Here is a 16,831-nt window from a genome sequence, read left to right on the forward strand (position 1 = left end):
AAAATCTTATTTTTAATTAATAGGTTTAAAATATTTATCTTACTAAATTTTATATTTATGACATATATGCATAAACCTGCATACATACATGTAAAAGACAATAAAACCTTTTTGCTTTCAACTTTCTATATTAATACTTATCTTTTCATTTTTATGTGTTTTCATTTATTCAGCTCAACTAATGTTTTGTTTCACTGAGACTTTATGTAGGTATACATGTACAATAAAACCTACATTACACTTGCTCTTTGAAGCATTCCCAAAAATGATGCTATCATAGCATTACATAAACTGCTCAGATAGTATATTCAGGCTGGTCAATCTGCAAATTTATTTAACTGAATGGTTCTAAAGCATGGCATTAAAAATGACCCTGATTCTGTCCATTTTCCCATAATATTTGATATAGGTATGAAGAAAACTTTTGGGTTCTTATTATGTTCATCCAAGTCCAGATTGTCCCATGTCATTTGTTGTTTTCCCTGAAGCAAGAATGGATGACGTCAGGCCCTTCTCTCAACTCCAATCTTGGTGTTTGCAAACTTGGACACAGTGAGAACATATCTGGAGCTCTATTTCTTTTTACCTTCCACCTCTGAAACATTGTTCTATTTCCTTGCTAGAGAAAAATAGGTACAGAAGCTAAAAAATAATTACAATAGTCTCATATCATTTGACCCACTGACCCCAAATTTATTCATTGAATCCACAGTTACAGAGTATTTGTTACTTGTTGCATAATATTTCAGGTTAATTAACTGCCTGTTTTTGACTTTGCCTCTGCTGATCCCCTTTCTGTATCTACAGTTTGTGTACCTTGCACCAGAGTTTCCAGCTATCTTAAGGGACACTTATAAAAGCATACATTTATGACAACTAAGGAGTTTAATGTGTTCTGAGAAACAGCTTACAGATTCTTTGTTCAATGATAAAGATGTTCCATAGCTGGTGTCACCTGATTAGTAGGACAGGAATTATAATTTCACGCTGAGGGGGGATTAATTTTTTACTTTTCTTGGGGATGGAAGGGACTGGTTTAAGAGTAGTGAGAGATGAGTCTGTCAGCTTCCCTCCGGCCAGAGAGTAGTGCTCCATGCATGGTTGAGTAGTAGGACGGATGAGTGGCCTCTCCAGCAAACATCACCTGCAGGGGCTGAAGCATAAACATAAAGTCTATAAATGACAACAGCTTTACAGATTAACTTTTTTTTTTTTTTTGCATGCGTACGGTCAAGATAAATGTAAGCTTGTGTCTAAATAAAAAATGTTAATTTGTAAACCTCCTGCTTTCCTCTGGTTGGCAAGGGCTCCATCATGTTCTTAAAATTCTGCGCTGAGCAACCGATTGCTGGGTGGCAGTAAGATCCCAACGTCCAGCGATCATGAAACCACCGGGTACACTCGATTCTCGTAGGTGTGATGGTCAGGTCTCCTAAATACAGACAATTATATTAAAAACAGACTATTTACAAACATAGACTTGTACTATTGATTGTAAAAATACTGACACTGATCTCCATGAAAAAACATAAAATAGGAAAGTGTGGGAAAAACATTAGCTACATGCTTTTCAAATAAATAATGAACTCCCTTATTAATTTATTTTTGAGTATAGCAATCTGAAAAGTATAGCTAAATTCTTGTGAAATACTTGAAAGTCAGCTTTGGCTCAGTCGTGACAAGTTGTCATTATGCGCATGGGTGTGCAAGTGTTTACCCTGTAAATAGCAATGTCTGTCAAAATGCTACAGTAACAGAAAACAATTGATCATAGCTCTACAAAAAAGTCCTTTTTAATTACTTAAGGATACCATGTATGCATAAATGTACAGGGTAATCATAATTAGACTGTCTAAGTTGCTTTACAGGGAAAAGTTTTATAAATTCCCATTATGAAAACAAGAAAACAACACGTGTTCTTATTTTTCTCTGAAGTAAGGATCACCTGAGAATCTATGGATGAGCTCTGTGATGGAACGCCTAACTTCCTGCTCAGGAAGTGTTTCCATGTGCTCCGCCTCGTGTCCAGAAATCCAACCGCAGAGAACATGGCTTCCACTATAGGGTTCATAGTCAACATGAAGTTAGATCTTTCACTGCTTTGTGTGCTTGCTTGTTAAATTTCAATTAAAATCTTTTTGAGAAAAACATTGTGACATTGCTGACCTTTTAGAGGATTTCACCACATTAAATGATGAGATCTTCCTAACCCAGTTTTTGCTTATATCTGACACATGGTCTGAAATATCCTCCTGCAAAAGACAAAAAAAGTATCAACAGGATTGACTTAAGACCTGGTTGATGGTGCAGAATTGTTAGAATAATCAGCAAGAACTTTTTATGCTGCAGAATTCATATTGATTTAGTCTCTTTAGAAAAATCTCTATATTTGTGAAGAGCAGTTTTACAAACCTCATCATCCCACACCAGATAAATGATCTCACAGTCAGCATCCCACCAGGGGGATTCAAACTCAACATGGATTTTGTCACATGTTCCAAATCCTATTGTCTGAATGGACTCCAGCTTCTTGGCAGGAAGAGGAGGTGAGAACAGAGTTGAATGATGTTTCTTCAGGTATCCTGGATGGAAACAAAACAAAAACAATAAAAAATTCATGCTGTTATGAGCTTTATGGGGGGGATAAATCAGCTTAATAGCCAATAAGCTTAAAATCTGTAAACTGCAAGAGGCTGTCTGTAAAACTCACTTCCTCTATTTGTACTTATTGACATTTATGTGTTGTAGCAATAATCATTTGCAGCATCACATTTTCATTCAGCTGGATTTGTAAGACATAATTAAAAATTGCCTAAAGCATCATTGCAAACAAAGCCTTTAAGCCACAAAGGTCAAAATAGCCTAAAAGCCCACCTAGAGACACGGTGACAATGACATGATCAGCATTAATCTTTTTCCCATCCTCACACTCCACCATCACAGCATTCTCTTCACTCTCACTGTAGCTCCAGTGAATGCAGCGTACAGGCCGACTGTATGACACCATGTTGGCGGGGAGCTCTGACATCAAGTTGCTGATTAAGCCCTCAGCACCACTGCCAGACAAGAGCATAAACACAGTAAGTCAGACTACTTTACAGGTAGGGGAAAACAACATAAAACTGTTTGAGCAGTAGGTATTTGGAGATTGCACTGAGTTTGTGCAACTCTGTATTTATCGGATATTTATTGTAATTCCTGATGAGTACAAAAAAATTAAGTGGATTAAACAGCTCTTTCTTAGTTTAAAAAATCCTATTAATTCCACATTTTTTGTATTTTCTTCTATTTAGTTTTCTATCCTACAGTATTCAGAAATCGATTAACCCTAATTTGCAGAGATGAAAATTGCAAATAAAATTGGTTTTATTTCAGAAACCAAGTGATTTTGTTAGTTATATTTTAAATCTACATTTCAGCAAAACATCCTGCAGCATAAATTCAACGACACTCCCTCAGTCTGGTGACAGCTATTTCTGGTCTAACATGTGTGCAAACCTTGGGAATGTGCAGTCCACTCCTTTTATACTCAGGTACATAGAGAATCCAATCAGATCTAAGTCCTCCAGTGAGTGAGTAGCACTTGCACAACATTCCTCCTTCAGCATAGAATTCATGGCACCAACCAGAACCTGCCTGGTGTGCTTATCTTTATTTTTCCACTTCTTTGCTGTACGCCTTTGAAACTGCATAAAGGACAAAAAACAAACAAACAAAAAAATACATCTGAGCACCTACATATCTTTGTTTTTCCTTGCTTTGGTGAAAATAAGGAGATATTTCTTGATTTTTCTTCCTGAATAAAAATGTACCTCAGATTTCACAAAATCTCCAACACTCGACCAGGATTGTTTGTCACTCTTGGACTCTGGAGTATTGTCTACGATTACATGAAACAACTCTGTCGCAGGATCCATGTCATCAGGATTCAACTTCTGACCTGAATAAAACATATGTTTGTTTGTTTTTTTTTTCACAAAAACTACAACATGTATTTTAATTTTGATTGAGAATGCAACGTGTTTGCTAATCCTTTCACCTGAACTGGTAAACCAGTTGGGAACCAGAGGAGGATCTTCACCAACATCCACGGCTTGGTTCTCTGGCGTGAGGGATTTAGGATCCAGGAGGTTATAGTCACGGGCCAGACAAAACACTGGGTTCTTTGCAGACGGACCGTGGATAAAAGCTGCACCAATTTCTATCATGGTATTACCTGTGGAGGAACATAAAAGATGCAAATGGATTCAATTTCAAGTGTTAAACAGCGTTGTTTCAATGGATTCAAAATGGTTATTCCCTAGGTGGAAATTGAATTATAATCATATGCACAACAATTACTCTAATTACAACAACATAATAAAATAATAATATTAATACTAATGTTATTATTAACAACAACAACAACAATAATAATAATAATAATAATAATAATAATAATAATAATAATGTCACAAGATAGAAAGAGACTACTAAAAAATTATAAATAGGTTAGTCTACTTTTTCTTAGTTAAACTTACAAAATCTAAGACCTTAAAAAAATCATGTCTAATGGGTTATCTGGTCTTACTGTTTGCAAGTCTAATAGAAACCAAATTGCAGACATAAAGAAAGGTCTTGAGTTTGGTTTCTTACCCAGTCTGCCCGTTTTAATTCGTCCTCCACTTCTTCCAGTGGCTTCAAGTATCCGGACATTAGTGAACCCAGATTTAACCAGCCTGTGAGCCGCTGCGATCCCAGCTATCCCGCAGCCTATGATCACTATTTTTGCATCCAAATTCTCAGCCATGTCTGGTTCAGTGCGTCAGACTAACTTCTGCAACGAGTTTTCACCTTTTATTCACCTTCCACACTTCCGCTTCCCTGTTCGTAAAGACCCATGGCTTTCTCGACTTTACGAGATGTTGAGTGTAGATTAAGTCTGGCTTTCTTGCAAAGTAATTCAGAAGTGAGCGGATTAAGGACACACCTGAGCTGCACCTTTTTTTGAGGCTGAACTGGTTGTTAGAAATGACTCATCTGATATCCACAAAAACCTCACTGTTATCCATAGAAAAGACTCCGAATGCATTCTGGTCTGGTTACAGTACAACACGTGACTTCTTGAATCCCCAAACCCCGGAGGTTGCTTATAATTATGCTATAAGGGAACCCAGAGTTACAGATTTTATTGTAATATTATTTTTCTGGAAGAAGAAGAAGAAAAAACTCTTATTGCAAATGCAATTATTTCAAACAGGCTCCATCTTTATGTATTTACAGAAAACATAAATAAATAACATAATTTGTTATAAATTAGAACGTTATCATTAATTTGTGCTAACAAAGTAGCATCTAAAAGACACGTAATAGTCTAAGATGTGAAAGTGCTGTTTTGTCTTATCCTGTTAGATTCATTGAGTTATACTGGCATCTAGTGGACACTAACTAACAGAGCAGAATGTTATAATACCAAGTGATATGTCAAATACTTTACAGATTCATCTTTTTCAATTTTTGAAATTAATTTCGTGAGTAATTCACAGGTTTTACATTATAGGGAGAAATACCACTCCATTGCAATTCAACCTATTTCTCTAATGAAGTCACCAGATTATGTCAGTTTTTACACGTCGTCTCCCATCCTGAACAAGAAGAGGGCAACAATGGAGAGGAAAAGAAAATCCTAAATGGGAAGAAAAAACTTCAATCCAAACCAAGCCCAAAGTTCTTCTGTTTTTTATTTGTATGTTTTCAAATGAATTACTTTTTTGTCTCATGTCTTTCACCTTGTTCAGATATTTTGTAAAGTTTTAGCTAGAGAGCGTCTTTATTTTTCATGAGTAATTCGTTAAAACTGTGTTAATGTCAGTACAACAATAATCTAACTACAACAAAGTCACCTGATTGTGACATCATCGAATAATAAATAGCATTTCCACTGTGGGAAAAAGGAACTGGCCTCCACTCTACATTGTGTAATGTAGACAGACACACATATACATCCCATGGGAACTAGCTGGCCAGCAATGTAACTCAGAAAAACAATGCTATACAAAGTAGATCAGACAAAATGACAAGTATAGTTTTCAATAAAAGCACTTGTTCAACTTTACAATCATTACAGTATTGGGAAATGGTCCCATAGTAAATCAACAGTTATTAGTGTATCTCCCAATCCTTGCATACACACACCCACCCGCCCACAGACCCAATTACATTAGGTCATACAAACAGAAACAGTCATACTCGGTCACTGCTGTGACCTCTGCCTTCGAGCTGATGCAGTATCATAGATCTCAGCGCGCTGTACCTGCAGGAGAGAAAAAGCACAAATAATATCACATACAAAGACATAAAGCAGCACATTAATTGATTCATTAAATAGGTTTAATATATTATTAAAATTCAAGGTGGTAGTTGGAGAAAAACTGAAATTAGCTAAAAGTCTCTTTATAATTTTTCACACTGCTGGCCACATTAAACATTAAGTATGATTTGAAATATTAAGAAGTTATTTTGTCATGTAATAAACTTACCTCTGTCAATATGTTTTTCGTTTCTATGCAATATTTAAAATGCTAACTGCATATGTTACAGGAAAGGTTATCTTCTGCAGAAAACAATTTTAAAATGTTTAAGTTTCATTACCTTCACGTAATGAAACATAATACTTGCTGAGTTATTTTTTCCTGCTGAGTTACTGTTCACTTACTTCTTTGTCAGCATTTCTGAGCCCACCAGACTCACCAAATCTGCCAGTTTTAATTCGTCCTCCACTTCTTTCAGTTGCTTCAAGTATGTGGACATTAGTGAACCCAGAATTAACCAGCCTGTGACACGCAGCGATCCCCGCTATCCCACCGCCTACGATAACAATGTTTACGTTCCTGTTTCCAGCCATAGCTGCAGCACACTTGCTCTGGATAACGTTCTCCTGCTACTTCCTCATGGCAAAGACTGGCGTCGGAAATATCTTCTGGTCCGCACTTTCAAAATAAAAGCTTTTTAAAATACTTCCGTAAGTAAATAAATTACACTCATAACAAATTTAGGATATTAAATATATATTTACCATGTACATGTACTGTATATGACTCACTAATTAAACAACCTAGCAAAATTGCGTAGCTAAGTTTTTATTAGCTTATATAAATAAGCTAAAAAACGAATATACATACTATCAGTGTTGTATAAAGTACTGGAATCTCAGAGTCAAGTAAAAGTACAAGTACCTCTCCAAAATACGACTTTGGTAAAAGTCGAAGTCACTGACTGAAATGTTACTTGAGTAAAAGTCTTAAAGTATCTGAAACTTCTTGTACTTAAGTATGGAAATTACTGTAAAAATGGATGTACTCAAGTAATGTAATGAAAAGTACAAGTAAAAAGTAAAACAAGGCAAGTTTGAATGACATTTCTTATATCTTGGTAAACTTGTCAAATAAACTTAAAATAATGTACCCAACCAAGTGCAGGCAAAATGAAACCTGCTAATAAATTGTTCCAGTTTTAAAGAGTAGCACATGTTAATGGTTTGTGGTTTTGAACTTGCATGCCTTTCCTATATTCGTTAAATTTAGTCTAAATTGCTATCGCTATGGCTTCTGTCCCCCATTGAACTAGGGTGACCAGACGTCCTCTTTTTCCCGGACATGTCCTACTTTTCAGACCTAAAAAGATGTCCGGGGGGAATTTAAAAATTGTCCGGGATTTTGGTCAATTGCCTCAAAACACATTACATAGCTTACAGTGGATTATAGGGCACGGCGCTGCGTGTCACGTAATCCCTGAGCCGCGTCAGTGCGGGCAGCACTCTTCTCTGTTCGACCCCCCTCCCACCCGATGCAAGGTGTTCCGATTTCTGATTTCCCCAACAATGGGAGAAGCGAAACAGGTGTATCCTATTGGAGGTGATGAACAAGCCAGGCAAGCAGGCTACGACTTTGTTCGGTAGCCTGCTTGCTAATCAGTAGGTGGGGTCAAAACACTTCGTTTCTCTCTCTCGCTTTTTTGTAACGAGTAACTAAACCACACATTGAAAATGTATCGGAGTAAAAGTACGCAATTGAGTTCGGAAATATAGTGAAGTAAAAGTGAAAGTCATCAAACATTTTCATACTCCAGGAAAGTATGAAGTACTCCAAAATGTACTTAAGTAAAGTAGTGAAGTATTTTTACTTCGTTACTATACAACACTGCATACTATATATATATATATATATATATATATATATATATATATATATTTATAACCTTATTAGCTTCTGAGCTAATACGTTTTATCAGTTTATATATAGAAGCAAATAAAAACTTTACAAATTATCTTTTCATTTTTTCTTGTATTTGAAAAATCCTTATCTTCAATAATGAATGAAGACATTAGTCTGCATATAATTACTCTTCACTTAGTAAATTGTGTTACTGAAATAAATACATTTTCAATTATGTTGTAATTTACTCAATATGACTATACCATATGCAGTATAAAAGTACAAATCTTTTTAATGAATAGGTTTAAAATATTTATCTTAATAAATGTTATATTTATGATATATATGCATAAATCTGCATACATGTAAAAAACAATATAACCTTTTTGCTTTTAACTTTCTATATTAATAATTATCTTTTCATTTTTATGTGTTTTCATTTATTCAGCTCAACTAATGATTTGTTTCACTGTGACTTTATGTAGGTATGCATGTACAATAATACCTACATTACACTTGCTCTTCGAAGCATTCCCAAAAATGATGCTATCATAGCATTACATAAACTGCTCAGATAGTATATCCAGGCTGGTCAATCTGCAAATTTATTTAACTGAATGGTTCTAAAGCATGGCATTAAAAATGACCCTGATTCTGTCCATTTTCCCATAATATTTGATGTAGGTATGAAGAAAACTTTTGGGTTCTTATTATGTTCATCCAAGTCCAGATTGTCCTAAGACGTTTGTTGTTTTCCCGGAAGCAAGCATGGATGACGTCAGGCCCTTCTCTCAACTCCAACCTTGGTGTTTGCAAACTTGGACGCAGTGAAAACATATCTGGAGATCTATTTCGTTTTACCTTCCACCTCTGAAACATTGTTCTATTTCCTTGCTAGAGAAAAATAGGTACAGAAGCTAAAAAATAACTACAAATATCATTTGACCCACTGACCCCAAATTTATTAATTCAATTCACAGTTACAGAGTATTTGTTACTTGTTGCATATATTTCAGGTTAATTAACTGCCTGTTTTTGACTTTGCCTCTGCTGATCCCGTTTCTGTATCTACAGTTTGTGTACCTTGCACCAGAGTTTCCAGATATTTTAAGAGACATTTATAAAAGCATACATTTATGATAACTCAGGAGTTTAATGTGTTCTGAGAAACAGCTTACAGATTCTTTGTTCAAAGATAAAGACCTTACATAGCTGGTATCACCTGATTAGAAGGACAGCAATTATAATTTCATGCTGAGGGGGGATTAATTTTCAACTTTTCTTGGGGATGGAGGGGACTGGTTTAAGAGTAGTGAGAGATGAGTCTGTCAGCTTCCCTCCGGCCAGAGAGTAGTGCTCCATGCATGGTTGAGTAGTAGGACGGATGAGTGGCCTCTCCAGCAAACATCACCTGCAGGGGCTGAAGCATAAACATAAAGTCTATAAATGACAACAGCTTTACAGATTAACTTTTTTTTTTTTTTTGCATGCGCACGGTCAAGATAAATGTAAGCTTGTGTCTAAATAAAAAATGTTAATTTGTAAACCTCCTGCTTTTCTATCATTGGCAAGGGCTCCATCATGTTCTTAAAATTCTCCGCTGTGCAACCGATTGCTGGGTGGCAGTAAGAGCCCAACGTCCAGCGATCATGAAACCACTGGGTACACTCGATTCTCGTAGGTGTGATGGTCAGGTCTCCTAAATACAGACAATTATATTAAAAACAGACTATTTACAAACATAGACATGTACTTTTGATTGAAAAAATACTGACACTGATCTCCATGAAAAAACATAAAATAGGAAAGTATGGGAAAAATACTGGCTACATGCTTTTCAAATATGAACTCCCTTATTAATTTATTTTTGAGTATAGCAATCTGAAAAGTATAGCTAAATTCTTGTGAAATACTTGAAAGTCAGCTTTGGCTCAGTCGTGACAAGTGGCAAATGTTTACCCTGTAAATAGCAATGTCTGTCAAAATGCTACAGTAACAGAAAACAATTGATCATAGCTCTACAAAAAGTCCTTTTTAATTACTTAAGGATACCATGTATGCATAAATCTACAGGGTAATAATAATTAGATTGTCTAAGTTGCTTAACAGGGAAATGTTTTATAAATTCCTGTTATGAAAACAAGAAAACAACACGTGTTCTTATTTTTTTCTGAAGTAAGGATCACCTGAGAATCTATGGATGAGCTCTGTGATGGAACGCCTAACTTCCTGCTCAGGAAGTGTTTCCATGTGCTCCGCCTCGTGTCCAGAAATCCAACCGCAGAGAACATGGCTTCCACTATAGGGTTCATAGTCAACATGAAGTTAGATCTTTCACTGCTTTGTGTGCTTGCTTGTTAAATTTCAATTAAAATCACACTGTTATGATTTCAATTTAAATCATAACAGTAACATAAATACTGTTATGTTGCTGACCTTTTAGAGGATTTCACCACATTAAATGATGAGATCTTCCTAACCCAGTTTTTGCTTATATCTGACACATGGTCTGAAATATCCTCCTGCAAAAGACAAAAAAAATATCAACAGGATTGACTTAAGACCTGGTTGATGGTTCAGAAGTGTTAGAATAATCAGCAAGATCTTTTTATGCAGCAGAATTCATATTGATTTAGTCTCTTTAGAAATATCTTTGTATTTGTGAAGAGCAGTTTTACAAACCTCATCATCCCACACCAGATAAATGATCTCACAGTCAGCATCCCACCAGGGGGATTCAAACTCAACATGGATTTTGTCAGATGTTCCAAATCCTATTTTCTGAATGGACTCCAGCTTCTGGGCAGGAAGAGGAGGTGAGAACAGAGTTGAGTGATGGTTCTTCAGGTATCCTGAATGGAAACAAAAAAAAAAAAACAATAAAAAATGTAATGCTAGAGCTTTATAGGGGTGGTTGGGGGTGGTGGTGGGGGGGTAGGGGTGAGCTTAATAGTCAATAATCTTAAAATCTGTAAACTGCAAGAGGCTGTCTGTAAAACTCACTTCCTCTATTTGTACTTATTGACATTTATTTGTTGTAGCAATAATCATTTGCGGCATCACATTTTCATTCAGCTGGATTTGTAAGACATTATTAAAAATAGCCTAAAACGTCCTTGCAGACAAAGCCTTTAAGCCACAAAGGTCAAAATAGCCTAAAAGCCCACCTAAAGACACGGTGACAATGACATGATCAGCATTAATCTTTTCCCCATCCTCACACTCCACCGTCACAGCATTCTCTTCACTCTCGCTGTAGCTCCAGTGAATGCAGCGTACAGGCCGACTGTATGACACCAAGTTGGCGGGGAGCTCTGACATCAAGTTGCTGATTAAGCCCTCAGCACCACTGCCAGACAAGAGCATAAACACAGTAAGTCAGACTACTTTACAGGTAGGGAAAAACAAAATAAAACTGTTTGAGCAGTAGGTATTTGGAGATTGCACTGACTTTGTGCAACTCTGTATTTATCGGATAATTATTGTAATTCCTGATGAGTAAAAAGAAATTAAGTGGATTAAACAGCTCTTTCTTATTTAAAAAAAAATCCTATTAATTCCACGTTTTTTGTATTTTCGTCTATTTAGTTTTCTATCCTACAGTATTCAGAAATCGATTAACCCTAATTTGTAGAGATGAAAATTGCAAATAAATGTGGTTATTTTTCAGAAACAAAGCGATGTTGTTAGGTATATTTTATTTCTACATTTCAGCAAAACATCCTGCAGCATAAATTCAACGACACTCCCTCAGTCTGGTGACAGCTATTTCTGGTCTAACATGTGTGCAAACCTTGGGAATGTGCAGTCCACTCCTTTTATACTCAGGTACATAGAGAATCCAATCAGATCTAAGTCATCCAGTGAGTGAGTAGCACTTGCAAAACATTCCTCCTTCAGCATAGAATTCATAGCACCCAGCAGAACCTGCCTGGTGTGCTTATCTTTATCTTTCCACTTCGTTGCTGTTTGCCTTTGAAACTGCATAAAGGGCAAAAAAACAAACAAAAAAATACATCTGAGCACCTACATATCTCTGTTTTTCCTTGCTTTGGTGAAAATAAGGAATTATTTCTTGATTTTTCTTCCTGAATAAAAATGTACCTCAGATTTCACGAAATCTCCAACACTCGACCAGGATTGTGTGTCACTCGTGGACTCTGGAGTATTGTCTACGATTTCATGAAACAACTCTGTCGCAGGATCCATGTCATCAGGATTCAACTTCTGACCTGAATAAAACATATGTTTGTTTGTTTTTTTTCACAATAACTACAACATTTATTTTAATTTTGATTGAGAATGCAATGTGTTTACTAATCCTTTCACCTGAACTGGTAAACCAGTTGGGAACCAGAGGAGGATCTTCACCAACATCCACGGCTTGGTTCTCTGGCGTGAGGGATTTAGGATCCAGGAGGTTATAGTCACGGGCCAGACAAAACACTGGGTTCTCTTCAGACGGACCGTGGATAAAAGCTGCACCAATTTCTATCATGGTATTACCTGTGGAGGAACACAAAAGATGCAAATGGATTCAAGTTAAAGTGTTAAACAGCGTTGTTTCAAAAGATTCAGAATGGTTATTCCCTAGGTGGAAATTGAATTATAATCATATGCACAACAATTACTCTAATTACAACAACATAATAAAATAATAATAATGTCACAAGATAGAAAGAGACTACTAAAAAATTATAAATAGGTTAGTCTACTTTTTCTTAGTTAAACTTACATAATCTAAAACCTTAAAAAAATAATGTCTAATGGATTATCTGGTCTTACTGTTTGCAAGTCTCCTAGAAACCAAATTGCAGACATAAAGAAAGGTCTTGAGTTTGGTTTCTTACCCAGTCTGCCAGTTTTAATTCGACCTCCACTTCTTCCAGTGGCTTCAAGTATCCGGACATTAGTGAACCCAGATTTAACCAGCCTGTGAGCCGCTGCGATCCCAGCTATCCCGCAGCCTATGATCACTATTTTTGCATCCACATTCTCAGCCATGTCTGGTTCAGTGAGTCAGACTAACTTCTGTAACGAGTTTTCACCTTTTATTCACCTTCCACACTTCCGCTTCCCTGTTCGTAAAGACCCATGGCTTTCTCGACTTTACGAGATGTTGAGTGTAGATTAAGTCTGGCTTTCTTGCAAAGTAATTCAGGAGTGAGCGGATTAAGGACACACCTGAGCTGCACCTTTTTTTGAGGCTGAACTGGTTGTTAGAAATGACTCATCTGATATCCACAAAAACCTCACTGTTATCCATAGAAAAGACTCCGAATGCATTCTGGTCTGGTGACAGTACAACATGTGACATATTGAGTCCCCAAAACCTGGAGGTTGCTTATAATTATGCTATAAGGGAACCCAGAGTTACAGATTTTATTGTATTATTTTTCTGGAAGAAGAAGAAGAGAAAAAAAACTTATTGCAAATGCAATTATTTCAAACAGGCTCCATCTTTATGTATTTACAGAAAACATAAATAATTAACATATTTTGTTGTAAATTAGAATATTATCATTAACTTGTGCTAACAAATTAGCATCTAAAAGACACGTAATATTCTAACAGGTTTGATCCTGTTAGATTCATTCGAGTTATACTGGCATCTAGTGGACACTAACTAACAGAGCAGAATGTTATATGTCGAATACTTTAAAGATGAATCTTTTTCAATTTTTGAAATTAATTTTGTGAGTAATTCACAGGTTTGACATTATAGGGAGAAATACCACTCCATTGCAATTCAACTTATTTCTCTAATGAAGTCACCAGATTATGTCAGTTTTTACACTTCGTCTCCCATCCTGAACAAGAAGAGGGCAACAATGCCCTCTTCTTGGCATTGTTGCTCAAGAAGAGGCAAAGGAAAAGAAAATCCTAAATGGGAAGAAAAAACTTCAATCCAAACCAAACCCAAAGTTCTTCTGTTTTTTATTTGTGTGTTTTCAAATGAATTACTTTTTTGTCTCATGTCTTTCACCTTGTTCAGATATTTTGTAAAGTTTTAGCTAGAGAGCATCTTTATTTTTCACGAGTAATTCGTTAAAACTGTGTTAATGTCAGTACAACAATAATCTAAGTACAACAAAAGTCACCTGATTGTGACATCATCGAATAATAAATAGCATTTCCACTGTGGGAAAAAGGAACTGGCCTCCTCTCAGAATACTTCCATTGTGTAATGTAGATAGACACACATATACATCCCGTGGGAACTAGCTGGCCAGCAATGTAACTCAGAAAAACAATGCTAATCTCTTAGTGGAAGTCAGGGAAATAATAAAAAAAAGGTTTGGTTTTTGTTACATTCTTTTGGATTGAAACTTGCTGTGATCATTGTTTTGGTGCCAGTCGAGATCCAGGGATCAGCACAACAACTAGGACGATTTATTACAATTTTAATTATTACAAAAACAGGGTATAAATATGTGCAGAAGGAAATTTATCCAAAATGTGTAAATATTAAAATTACATATACAAAGTGTGATAATGCATCAAGAATACATGATACAAAGTAGATCAGACAAAATGACAAGTATATTTTTCAATAAAAGCACTTGTTCAACTTTACAATCATTACAGTATTGGGAAATGGTCCCATAGTAAATCAACAGTCATTAGTGTATCTCCCAATCCTTGTATACACACACCCACCCGCCCACAGACCCAATTACATTAGGTCATACAAACAGAAACAGTCATACTCGGTCACTGCTGTGACCTCTGCCTTCGAGCTGATGCAGTATCATAGATCTCAGCGCGCTGTACCTGCAGGAGAGAAAAAGCACAAATAATATCACATACAAAGACATAAAGCAGCACATTAATTGATTCATTAAATAGGTTTAATATATTATTAAAATTCAAGGGGATAGTTGGAGAAAAACTGGAATTAGCTAAAAGTCTCTTCATAATTTTTCACACTGCTGGCCACATTAAACATTAAGTATGATTTGAAATATTAAGAAGTTATTTTGTCATGTAATAAACTTACCTCTGTCAATAAGTTTTTCGTTTCTATGCAATATTTAAAATGCTAACTGCATATGTTACAGGAAAGATTATCTTCTGCAGAAAACAATTTTAAAATGCTTAAGTTTCATTAGCTTCACATAACGAAACATAATACTTGGAGTGGAGAGTTTTATTTTTTCCTGCTGAGTAACTGTTCACTTACTTCTTTGTCAGTTTAACTATTTCACGTTCCTCTTCCTCTTTGAGTTTCTCTACAAAGCTGTCTAAAACCGGAATTTCAAATTTGATGTACTGAGCAACCTATAAGGAGAAAGAAAAAAAAATCAAATAAAAATATAAATTCATTTTAGCATATGAAAATGCAATAACCTATAGCTTTATTTGTACCTTTCTGTACCTTTCTTTCACTGTATACTTAGAGTTGTCCTGAGAAAATATAAATCTCTATCCCAGTTTCATTTCTTTTGCAGTCTCAAACAACTCTTTGTTTTTGAGCATTGCCCTGTATTTAGAGTCATGCATTTTTTGTCCTGTTATTGTCCTGCTAAATACTGAACCTCAATCCCAGTGTTTTGTGGCCTCTAACATGTTTTCTTCCACTATTTCCCAGTTTTTTTCCCCCTCTATTTTCCAATCTGCTTTGACCAGGTTTCCTGCTCTTGTCCGTGCTGGAAGAACACATCCTGACAGCATGATGCAGCCGCCAACATGTTTCACACTGGGAATGGCGCACAGTTTTTTTCCACAACACATCATATTTGGCATGTAGGCGAAATATTTTGAAGAAACCCCTTTCATGTGTTTGCTGTGTCCTATAAATGACATTAGGTAAACTATAGAGGTTTCATATGGATTTGTTTGTGACTGTTCACTAATTATGTGACTTTTCATGGGAATTGGCATTGGATTTTAGGACTTTAGGGATGGATGTTTTCCAGGGTGTATTGTTAATGAAAAAAACCTTGAAAATCATGGATTCTTTTTCCACCACTTCACAATTATGTGAAAATTTATGTTGATTTATAAACCATTTCCCATTAAATGGCACATAAGTTTTCTCTATTTTTTTAGTCTGCCTTATGAATACTGTACTTAATTTAGGCATCACAAAATAGGAAAAAACATGTATCACTTTCTTCTGTTCAATAATTATAAGCTACTTTGTGTTTGTCTCTTAGATAAAATGAGAATGAAAGCATGGAAGCCTGCGGTTTTATCTTTGCAAAATATGGAAAACTTCAAAGAATAAGAAAGATTTGGAAAACGCTAAATATATCAAGCAGCATCACAATAGATATTCAGTCATCTTAGTCTATTGTTAAATTTGTCCCAAAACAGGATGTGATGTATCAGCTTCCTAAATTTAGCCCAAATATCCTTCATTGGCCCATTGAAACCTATCAAAATATTATAAAAAGCATCACTTATGTAGAACAGTTCCAGAGAACAGTCACATGGTGAGCAAGACTAAGACTCACATCGTATGTCACTTCCTCTCCCAGGTCGGCTTCTGTGATAAAGATTTTGGAGATTTTCTCACAGGGCCCGTACAGCACGCGAGTGACCAGAGGGTGTTCATCATTCTTCAGTCGTGTCCTTTCTACCAGATCAGCACAAAAGAAAATAAACTGCTTACCAACAAAAACAAATACCTATAT

The 16,831-nt window shown here is 35.8% G+C and overlaps 3 protein-coding genes across 5 annotated transcripts in view; all 3 read right to left on the reverse strand.

The window, feature by feature from the left end:
- Positions 1-669: 669 nt before the first annotated feature.
- Positions 670-5,012, reverse strand: LOC116713690 (peroxisomal N(1)-acetyl-spermine/spermidine oxidase-like). Its single transcript, XM_032553915.1, has 10 exons — positions 4,636-5,012; positions 4,040-4,216; positions 3,813-3,940; positions 3,499-3,686; positions 2,875-3,056; positions 2,413-2,582; positions 2,167-2,252; positions 1,946-2,058; positions 1,281-1,432; positions 670-1,153 (listed from the first exon to the last, which is right to left on the reverse strand). The coding sequence occupies exons 1-10, from the start codon at positions 4,787-4,789 to the stop codon at positions 1,037-1,039; spliced, it is 1,467 nt and encodes a 488-aa protein (XP_032409806.1). The 5' UTR covers positions 4,790-5,012; the 3' UTR covers positions 670-1,036.
- A 4,117-nt stretch (positions 5,013-9,129) lies between these two features.
- Positions 9,130-13,334, reverse strand: LOC116713688 (peroxisomal N(1)-acetyl-spermine/spermidine oxidase-like). Its single transcript, XM_032553914.1, has 10 exons — positions 13,043-13,334; positions 12,522-12,698; positions 12,297-12,424; positions 11,986-12,173; positions 11,360-11,541; positions 10,875-11,044; positions 10,629-10,714; positions 10,379-10,491; positions 9,740-9,891; positions 9,130-9,612 (listed from the first exon to the last, which is right to left on the reverse strand). Exons 1-10 carry the CDS (start codon positions 13,194-13,196, stop codon positions 9,496-9,498), a joined length of 1,467 nt encoding a protein of 488 aa, XP_032409805.1. The 5' UTR covers positions 13,197-13,334; the 3' UTR covers positions 9,130-9,495.
- A 1,166-nt stretch (positions 13,335-14,500) lies between these two features.
- Positions 14,501-16,831, reverse strand: part of rassf4a (Ras association domain family member 4a) — a 33,000-nt gene continuing 30,669 nt past the window's right edge. For all 3 annotated transcript variants that reach the window (XM_032553919.1, XM_032553918.1, XM_032553917.1), the window contains 3 exons: positions 16,652-16,773; positions 15,376-15,473; positions 14,501-14,966 (listed from right to left, as the gene is read on the reverse strand). In XM_032553919.1, coding sequence (XP_032409810.1) covers positions 14,897-14,966; positions 15,376-15,473; positions 16,652-16,773 — 290 coding nt within the window. In that variant the 3' untranslated portion in view covers positions 14,501-14,896. The remainder of the gene's footprint in view (positions 14,967-15,375; positions 15,474-16,651; positions 16,774-16,831) is intronic.

Source organism: Xiphophorus hellerii, chromosome 22, assembly GCF_003331165.1.
Source record: "Xiphophorus hellerii strain 12219 chromosome 22, Xiphophorus_hellerii-4.1, whole genome shotgun sequence".
Classification (NCBI taxonomy): Eukaryota; Metazoa; Chordata; class Actinopteri; order Cyprinodontiformes; family Poeciliidae; genus Xiphophorus; species Xiphophorus hellerii.